At 41.7% G+C, this 10,550-nt stretch overlaps 1 protein-coding gene across 2 annotated transcripts in view; it reads left to right on the top strand.

Moving 5' to 3' along the window:
• The window catches only part of SLC9A6 (solute carrier family 9, subfamily A (NHE6, cation proton antiporter 6), member 6), a 62,889-nt gene extending 55,769 nt beyond the window's left edge, over positions 1 to 7,120 (top strand). For both annotated transcript variants that reach the window (XM_012655484.1, XM_012655485.1), the window contains exons 15-16: positions 615 to 720; positions 4,289 to 7,120. In XM_012655484.1, the coding sequence (XP_012510938.1) occupies positions 615 to 720; positions 4,289 to 4,561 (379 nt within the window). In that variant the 3' untranslated portion in view covers positions 4,562 to 7,120. The remainder of the gene's footprint in view (positions 1 to 614; positions 721 to 4,288) is intronic.
• The last annotated feature ends 3,430 nt before the right edge of the window (positions 7,121 to 10,550 follow it).

The following is a 10,550-nucleotide window of genomic DNA, read 5'->3' on the forward strand; positions in this document are numbered from 1 at the left end:
CTCAAACTCCTGGGCTCAAGCGATTCTCCTGCCTCAGCCTCCCGAGTAGCTGGGACTACAGGCAGATAGCACCACACCTGGATAATTTTTCTATTTTTAGTAGAGATGGGGTCTCACTCTTGCTCAGACTCTTCTCGAACTCCTGAGCTACAGCGGTCCTCCTGCCTTGGCCTCCCAGAGTACTAGGACTACGGCTCATGCTCAGCCTATTGTTTACTTTCTCCCTTATCTCCTTTAGTGCTAAATTTGCAGTGATTTGTGTCCCTTTTGGCCTTAGTAAAGTCAGAAAAGCAATACGATGTAGTGGAAAGGGTACAAGATTTGGGATCAAAACAGTCTTGGTTAGCAGAGTTACTTAATTGTGTGACTTTAGGCAGGTCACTGACCTCCCTGAGCCTCAGTTTCTATACCTGTAAAGTAGAGATGATATTAATAATAAAAATCTCCCTTTGCTATCTCACTGCCATAATATGATGATGAAATGAGACCACATATGTGAAAGTCCTTTGCTGTCCTCTGAAGTGGCTGGTACACTCTAACAGTGATTATTATCAAATGAATTGTTCTTTTAAATTTGTAAAGAAAGGCATGCAGCTCTTCCTTAACCAGCGCAGCTATCTGAAGCCTCTGCTGACTCACAGTGGCCCTCCTCTGACGACAACACTCCCTGCCTGCTGTGGCCCCATCGCCAGGTGCCTAACCAGCCCCCAGGCTTACGAAGTAAGTTGGTTTTATCCTAAAACTTAATTCTTCAGTAAATTAAATGTATCTGCTCTATGGATGGATTAATGGTTTTGTTTTCTTTTCTTTTGGTTTGGTGTTTTGCCTTTGAGCTATAAAATCCATGGGAGGGAATTTAAGCATGTTTTGCTCAACCAGAAAATACACTGAAATCTCTAAATATAATCCACAGCCTTTGAAACAGCATTTAAAAACAGATATAGAATAGTGCCTCATCTCACTGTGGGTGATTTTAGTAAATAATTCTATTTCTGTGCTGGCTTTCATTTAATTGCAGTATATGTCCTGAGCTCAGTACTAAATGTGTATGTTTTCACCTACAAATTAGAGTTGTCACAGTTACATTGGGAGGATTATAAAACAATTTTTGATGTCCCTAAAGTACAACAGATGGTCTATTATTTCACACCTACCAACTTTTGGATATTAGGGGACATTTATCTGCCTCTCTTCCACATTGCTGGGAGGCATGAGCATATCCAGATAGAATCTGGATTCCATATTTTTGCTTAGCTATGAGTATATGATTGTTCAGTAAATATTGTAACTAAGGAAAAAATGACAGATATGGTAACCAGCCTTTATTTTTAAATGTGAAGATTTTTATTTTTAGTTTTCAAGAGTTTTTTTTTTCTTTAAAAAAAAAACCTTTGATTCTAACTCAACCCTTCAGAAATAATCTGTGGCATCTAATGGGTTGACTCCCCTGTTAACAAAGCCAACCAGTTTTGACTACTCAAATGCAGCACTTAGAACCTTGGGTGGAGAGGGGAAGCTGTAGTGAAACAGCGTAGATATGCACACCCCCCTCCCGTTCCCCGTGACATCCTTTGTGGCGTGTGAGAGAAGATCCTACAGGAAATGGACAGGAAAGAGTAGGCAGAGTTGGGGAGGCATCTGGGCCAGGGAGGAGCACCCTACAGCTTCATGTTATGTTGAGTCAGTGCACATTGCTGATAGACTGCACCGGTGGGGTGGAGAGAGCACCCCATGTTGCCTTCCCTCTCCCTTCCACATTGCCCAGGCTCCCCTCTCAAGCACAGTCTGCATTTCTGCCATGCCCTGTTAGCCCACATGAATCTCTGCAGCGGGGTCAGCCAGATCTGTTGGTTCAGGCAGTGAGGTTCGGCTCTTGGATTCCAGAGACCCACTTGTCATCACCAAAAGCTGAAAGAAGTCCACACTATGTGTCCTGTGAAATGTAGCAAAACACAATATACCATTGTAGGAGTTTCCTAGATCTGCTAAAACAAAGTACCACAAACTGAATGGCTTAAACAACAAAAATGTATTATCTCACAGTTCTGGAGGCCAGATGTCCGAGGTCAAAGTGTTGGCAGGATTCGTTCCTTCTAGGGCTGTGAGGGAGAATCTGCTCCAGACCTTTCTCTTAGCTTCTGGTTTGCTGGTGATCTTTGGCATTCCTTATAGATGCATCACCCCAGTCTCTGCCTTCATCTTCACATGGTGTTTTCCTTGTGTGTGTGTGTTTCTAAATTTCCCCTACTCATAAGGACATCAGGTATATTGAATTAGGGCCCAGCTTATTAACAAATAAGGTCACCTTCACAGGTGCTGGGAGTTAGGACTTCAACATTGTTGGGGGTGGGTATAATTTAACTCATAACAACTGCCAAACTAAATTTTTTATATTATTTTTAACTGCTTTTTTAAGTTATAAAACTAACATGCTTATGGCCAAATATTCAAACAGAATGGAATGTACAAAGTAAAAAATAAAAGTCACCTTCCTCTCATCTACATTCCTCAGAGGCAGTCTTTATTACAGGTTCACTGTGGATACTTCCTGCTATATTTTATCTGCACAAACTTATATGTGTATGTATAGCTGTCATTGTTTTACACAAACGGGATCATAATAGGTATATCGTCCCATTACTTGCTCTTTTCAATTACGGATACATCATGGGTATCTTGCTATGTGAGTACATTAGATCTATTACTTTCTCTTTTTCACGGCTATATAGTATTCTATTTCATAGCTATACCAAAATTGATGTATTCAGTCTCTTATGGATAGACATTTCAGTTGTTTCCCTTTTTTGGCTATTACAAACAATAGCGAATATCCTTTTACATACAAATTTACCTAAGTATATAAAAGTACGTAGAATAGATTTTAAAGGTAAAATTGCTGGGTGAAAGGCATATGCATTTTAAAATTTGATAGATACTACCCCAAACCTCAAACTTCATGAAGACATTAGAATGTGCTGACGAGACCCTGCTGCCCTGTGAAGGAGCCACAGAGCTTTGTTGTATTGTTGAATTGAGTGATAGGAACTAGTTAGACTTACTGTTATAAATAGATTATACAGGAAGGAGTTTTGGCTGGTTGGTGGCTATGGGTTTGTTTGTTTTTTAATTCACATGTTTTTGTCTTTGAGTATTTAGGGAAATTTCTAGCAACAGCAAATTAAATTGTGTTTTAGATTTTTGTCTAATAGTCTTCTTAGTCTATTTGATGATCTTAGACAAATTTAAATTTTTCAAACACACACAGGGTTTAGAAAGCTGGAGAATCAAGTTCACCAGCACGTGCGATGTTTCTATTAGCTCTGCTTCCCTCAAGGAATATTCATCACAGATTTTTTTTTCTAAATTAATGTGAATATTTACAATGATTCTTTCTCTTTACATTAGAAAAAATGGCTTCTTCTGATTTTTAAAAGTAATATGTACTCATTATAATCAAATCTCAGTACAGAAGCACATAAAATAAAACTTACTAGCAACATTATCATGCAGAGCTAACTATCATCAATCTGTTGAATGCCCTTCCAGAATCTTCTATGCACACATACATTTTTTTATTTACCAAAATAGGACTATATATTCTTGGCTCTTTTCCCGTTTATAGACTTTATTTAAGTATACTATTTTGGCCACAGCATTTTCATTAGAAGCAAAGCTTATGGAGCTGGGACACAAGCATGTAGTGAGGACTTGATATATTTCTCTGTGCCCCAAACTGTGTTGGGGCTGGACAACATAGCACTTACCCTTCTATCATAACCATGTGTGTATCGGTCTCCTCCCTCCTCCTCCCACCACTGGACTCTGAGCCCCTTGAGGGTAGACCAGTACCCATGCGGTTATGGTTCAAAGCTAAGTATCACTACAGGGAGAGGGCCAAGTACAGGACGCTGTGAGAGCACACAGGAGGAACACCTAACCTAGTCCTGGAGGATCAAGGAAGCCTCGTCGTGAAGGGGCTAGTCATGTGGCGGGGGACGGGGGCGGGGGCGGGGGGAGGTGTCAGCATGAAGAAGGACCTGGAAGTAAGAGGAAGCACGAGAGATCTGGGTGGCTATCAGCACTCGAGTCTGGCAGATTGTGGCAGGAGATGAAGCTAAAGGGAGGGGCCAAGTCACACTGTGTCTGTTAAGCCAAGGTAAGGACTTTAGGCTTTATCCTGAGGGCTACCACCGAAGGGTTTTAAATAGGGAGTCCTCTAAAATTCTCCCATTGGAAATGTTTCTTGAACTTCCTAACAATTCTTAAATCTTATTTTATTTGCATTCAGAACCAGGAACAATTGAAAGATGACGATTCTGATCTCATTCTCAATGATGGTGATATCAGTTTGACATACGGGGATTCTACTGTGAACACTGAATCAGCAACCTCCAGCGCCCCTAGGAGATTTATGGGAAACAGTTCTGAAGATGCCTTGGATCGGGAGCTTGCATTTGGGGACCATGAACTGGTCATTCGAGGAACACGCCTGGTTCTTCCTATGGATGATTCTGAACCCCCGTTAAATTTGTTAGATAATACAAGACACGGGCCAGCCTAAGCTTATTAATACTCACTTAGTGATTTGTAAAATTTGCACATGTGATTGTGAAGAAATTTGTACTACCTAAAAGTCCCAGTGCATGTCTCTGAATGTGTAAGCTATATAAATGCTATTTATATGGCATAGAAAGAATATAAATATCCTGTACAAGGCAGATTGTGAACAAACTATTCTTTTAAGTTTTACTGGCTGCACTATGTAGACTGGGTCTCTTTTAGAAAGTTACTTTCACAGTGATGTTGTGTGTTCTGTTAGCTTTATGTCTCAGTTAAAGTATAAAAAGTGATGGATTTCCTCTTTCTTATATTTACCTGACACTTAACCAGAGTACCAAGTTCTTGTGATGTGAATTATTATTATTTTTTTTTTGTGGTTGGGGAGGGAAGAGGGAATGTTATTTCCTTGGGAACTCCGGGAGGAGAGGTTCCTTTGTTGGGAAACTTTTGTTGATTGCTGCTGCCTTTGTCCTGACCTTTTTCTTTCCCTTTTCTCTGGTGGCCTGTTGTGGTGCAAGGAGCTGATGGCATTTTGATCTTGCCCCATTCAGGTTGGGGAGTGAAGTATGGGGGCCCTTTTCCCCCCTTGCTGTGAAGGAATGGATTCATTGACTACAGTACACTGCTGTTCAGAAAAGAAGGCCGCAGATGACTTCCAAGACCTTATTTCTTTTCTTGCAGACCAAGACCACAAAAGGAGTCTCATCCAGCTGGCTTAGCCAAAGTACAGGTGTATATAGTTCAGGGTACTTGCTATAGATCGAAGGGGCTGGGGCGGGCAGAGAGAGGGGCCAGAGGGCAAGAAGGGGGTAAGGAGAATGGTGGTTTCAGAGATCTCTCTTCCCAAATATGTACATATTCTATACCAGATAAGTTTAAATGAGAAATTTAATTGCTGCTTACTTTTTGATCATGTACTTTATCTGTATAGCAAGCTTTGTCGTCCGAAGTTTTTATATCAATTTAAATCGCTGCTCTTTAGCAGCCAAGCAGGAGCAAAATGTAAAATTTTTGAACTTACTGTATCTAATTGTCCTTTGTTAGTCTGTAGTTGATGTTAAAAGTTAATTTATGAATCCATGATCGTTCCACACTACACCAAAGTTGTTTGTAAGAGAAATAGAACTCTCTGGAGCATTTGTTGTAAGGTGGCTTCTTTGTGTGCAGCGGGTGTAGTCATCTTCATTTTTGTGTTACTTTTTAATATTAAATACCTAAGCTGCCATGTGTTTTTTTTACAGTTTTCAAGGAGGAGCACAGAACATTTTCTCTTTTCGTATTTGGAGTATGAAAGTGGATTCTATTTTATAATGCTGACGGTACCTAAAGACACATTGACTGCTTGGAAGGGGAATACTTTTTGATGTTGATTCTGACCTGTTAATGTTTCAGAAGAAAAGTATCAACTCTTTTGGATTTTTTTCCTCAGGTCTGAGTAGCATTGCCTTAAATCTTACCCAATTAGAAAATTGGTTTATTTACATGATGTTCAAATTTTCCAGTGAAAAATATCCTTCCAAACAAAGCATGTACTTAGTCTCCAAAAGGTATCTGTGCTGTTGCAAACACTCCTTGATATTTTAAGGGAATTTTAATGTTGTACCCTTTAGTGGCAGCTTTGACTGTTGGCATAGCCATTTGTTGTGTAGTGGTAGCGACTTTCCTGCTATGCAGGAATCCCTCCCGTGAAGTGTACGTTTTATATGGTGTGTGCCTCTTCATGCAGTAAATAATTTCTTGTTAATGTATGTTTGAGGGACTTGAATGTCAGCGTCATTTACCCACGAAGTTATTCAAGTTGTAAAAGGTTATACAGTAACTTAACAACTACCTTTTTTATTCTGTCCGGTTACTGAACTCACTTTATGTAAATACTTAGCATGACAAATTCAGTAACTCGTCTGTTTCAGCATGCATAAGACTTTTCATTAGGGAAACTGATAAAGCTTGAGTCAACTAAATCTGCCTTCGTACTTTATCAAAGGGGAACCAAGCCTGCTGTGCTCACATCAGCATCTGGAAGATTTTTCTCTCCTCTAACCTGTATACACATCTCCAAGCAAAGAAGAGAAAACATGCTCTGCTCAGACACCTTTTGGTTTTAGACACCTGAATGAACTTTGATGAAGTACAGTCTGAGTTACTGTCATACACAAGTAGAACTGCTCTTGGACTTGTTTTTCTGTTGTTTGTGGAACCTACACGTTTGAATGACTTGAACGTTGCATCTTTTAAAGTTATTTTTTAAGGTTTCTTGGCATTTATCCTAGTTGTCCGTGTTTGGCAATGTGCTGTTAAAGTAATAGACTTTTAATCTTTATGTATTTTTTGTTTTCCCTTGGAGTACTTGGACAGATGTTATAGTGGTTTCTTTTAGGAAAATCTGTCATTAAAAAAATTATAGCCTTGCAAATAGCCACTCATCGTATTTGAGTCACAGTTTATGCTAGTGAGATGTAAAGAGTTCTGACTTCATTTATTTTTCTACCTATATGCCTACTGGAAAAAGGGGAAGACTGATGTTTTAAAAAGAAACAAACAGAAACCTAACAGAACTTAACTTATGGGGTGGCAAATTTTTGGTGCTTATGTGTAAGGATGGATGTATTTGCTTATGGTCACAATTGGACCATTTAGGAAATATGACTCAAAGCAGTCACATTCTGTTACGTTGATTTGTAGCCTGTTAGCTCCGTGATGGATAGTGCCATGAAAATGTTAGTTCCATTATATAGGGAGAGTAAATTCTGTATCCAGTTATGTAGAAAGGCAGTTCCAAGTTTGGTTGAAAGCATGATCACACAAAAATCCTTCTTCCAGGGTAAAGATACATCTCTGTTTTTGTACATGAGAAGCTTTGTAGATGAGAGTTTGCTGACAGCAACTTTGTCTAGTGTAGCAGTGGCACCAGCCGCACTGTCTGTTGTGTCTTGTTGCCATCCACTCCAGCTTCCCTGTTCATGGCCCAGCGAGAGACGCTGGTGGGGAGGCCCACACACAGGCTCTTTTCTTGAACCAACCTGAGTTTTCTAATTCACCACACGAAACCCTATATTAGATGTGAGCATGTACATTTGTTAACCTGACTCAGTGCAGGAGTATAAGGAGATGAAAGTATAGATGTTTTGACATAATCAGAAAGTCCTTGACAGGAAGTATGTCACACAGATGATGTAGTATGAGGCCTGAAAACACATCGGAAATGATAACAATAGTAGTTCCCATTTTTCGAGCCCCTCTTAGGTACAGGTAATGTGTATACGAGGTCTTTTTTAATCTAAATTTTAATTGAATCTTATTCATGCTGTGAAGGTATGTTCTATTATTCTCATTACACAGATGAGGAAACTGTCATGGCTAGTAAGTGACAGAGCCAGGACTCAAATCCAGTCTGACTCCAAAGTCCAGATTCTTAGGTGCTCTATTGGCTCCAAAGGCAGGTGTGTGCTAATTCATCTTTGGTATAACTAGGAGGAAGACGAAGAGAATTGAAGATCTCTAGCCTGCTGCCACCATCTGCTTGTCATCAGGCCAGGCTAGAGCATGAATTCTCAGCTCTGTCCCTCCATTTGCTGCACTGTGAACTGCCAAACACGAGTTCCCCTGGTTGGGAGGGTTCTAGCATTCATAGTGAAGGGCCTTCCTGTGTCCTGTCAAGGCCACAGGCAAGCAGCCGGGCTAGCAGCATTCCTTCACACTCTCCCTCCCAACATGTTCACCAAGGGGGCCTGGCTTTCATGGCAGCCTGTGGTCCTGAATGATGGCTTTGTGTCCACACAGTTTGGTATAGTAGGAAAAGCTCAGGCTTTGGAATTACACAGACCTGGGTTCAAACCCAGGTTCTGCTACTTGTTTGTTGGGCAATGTTAGCCAGTTACTTGACTTTGCCGAACCTTTCCATTTTCTTAGTTGTGAAGTTAACTCATTCCAGAAATATCTGAATGCTTACTTTGTACACACAGTGGAGATAGCAGCAAATAGCTAAAGGGTCCCAGCTGTCTTGGAGAATATTCTACAGGAGATACTGACAGCTATCACATGGGGTTCTTAGGAATCATCATGTGAGAAAGACTGATTGCCTTCTTGCCTTCCAGTAGGGGGATAGCTATCTTAAGTAATCCACAAATAACAGGAAATATGGTAATCCTAAGCGCTATGCTGGGAAAGTGCAGGACGCTATGAGAGGGTGCTGTGATCTGGTGTTACAGTGACTGGGGAAGGTTTTCCTGGTAAGGTGCTGTTAAGCTTAGACCTCAAGAGTACGTCAAGGGTCAGCAACGTACAGGGGAGTGAGGATGAGGAGCATTCCAGGCAGAGGGAACAGTTGACCTATAATGGATATCCTCACAACCTTCATTCAGTCAAATAGTTACTGAGTGACAGACACACCATGTGCTGTGCTCTACTGTATACGTACAGTGAGGAATGACAGATGTGAGTCACCCTTGCAGCACTTAGGCATTAGTGGGGAAGAGAGTAAGTAGCCAATGGTTATAGAAGTACAAGCATAACGAAGAGCACCTCGAACCAAAAGCTGTCCCCCCAATTCCCTTCCCCTCCCCACTGTCCCACTGGATCTCTTAGGGCAAGTTCACTCCCCTCCTCTGTGTCGCTGTCTTTAGACATTTAAAAAGAGGAGCTGGTATGTCTTCCCTGAGTCTGTCCCCAGGCTAAGCAACCCCGTTCCCTTTCTATCCTCAGGACATCTGCCAGAAGTCCATTGTTTTAGACACTTTTATGAATACGCCAGAGACCACACTGACTTTGTTTCAGTGGCTGCATCACGCCCAGCGCGTCACAATCAGTGGGCCCACTGTCTGCAGAGTCAGGGCCCGCACGCTGCCCTCGTGGAGCTTACATTCCAGCTGGGGAAGCCATAAGTAAATGCTCACACAAACTAATTAAAGGTTGGATAAGTACAAATAGGAACTGCGATAGAGAGTGATGGGCATGAGGAGGCGGGGCTGGTGTGGGAGGGGCAGTCCTGAGGCCTTGCTTAAGAGGTAGCATTAAAACCAAGACCTGAAAGAGCCAGTCAGGCAGAGAACAGGGAAGGAGCAGTGAAAAGATCTGGTTTAGGGTAGATGCTCAACGAATGTCTGTCGAAAAGGAGTGGGACACCCTCCTGCCCTTTATTTCCTTGGATCCTGAAGGCCAGCATGGCGGAATGGAAGAAGCAATAGGCTAACAGTCGGGAGGCCAGAGGCCTAGCCCTGCCTGTCACTGGGCACTTTTCAGAATCCACTTAAACCTCTCTGAGCCTATTTCTTCCTTTATAAAATGATGACAGTTCACTGATTCAGTAAACATTTATTGAGCTATTACTATGTGCCAGGCACTGTGGTAGGTACTGGATTATGGTTCCAGCCCCAAGTAGCTGCCAGGCCCGTTAGGGGGATCAGATGAAGTGATGTACATTGAGACATTTTGACTGGGATCCAGAAGGCTCTTCAAACGGAGGTTGAGTATTCTGTAAGGTTTTGCGATGAGGTGCTATATGAATAAAATATGGAAAACTCTTTGCAGACCACGGAGCTACTCTGGGCTACTTTCCTTCGGAATCTCTAGTTCAGCAAGTTGGAGGTGCCCCAAGTGGTTGCCACGGTGAAAACTGAACTCTGAGAGCTGGCTTAGCTGGGGCTGTCGTGGCTGGAGCCTGAACTCCATAAGACCTGAAAATTTCTGGCTGATTCTGCCAAGTCAAAGAACCTGTCTCCTTACCATGAACCCATATTGCAATTGCATCTTGGGGAGTCCTGTCCCCCGTGTCCCAGCTGGACACCAGGTTGGCTCATTTTCCACTTGGTGCTGTCTGGCAGACACGGGTCCCGCTAAAGAGACGCAGTTTAACGGTGCAAGTTATTTCTCTTGCAATGATAGAAAAATGTATTGAAAGCTCTGTGAGCACTTCTTGGAAACAAGGTTTAATTTCTCCAGATTTGTTGGAACTGAAGTGCTTCACTGTGTGTTTAAATACTAATCCTACAAAA

Source organism: Propithecus coquereli, unplaced genomic scaffold (genome assembly GCF_000956105.1).
Source record: "Propithecus coquereli isolate 6110/MARCELLA unplaced genomic scaffold, Pcoq_1.0 Scaffold478, whole genome shotgun sequence".
In the NCBI taxonomy this organism is placed as follows: Eukaryota; Metazoa; Chordata; class Mammalia; order Primates; family Indriidae; genus Propithecus; species Propithecus coquereli.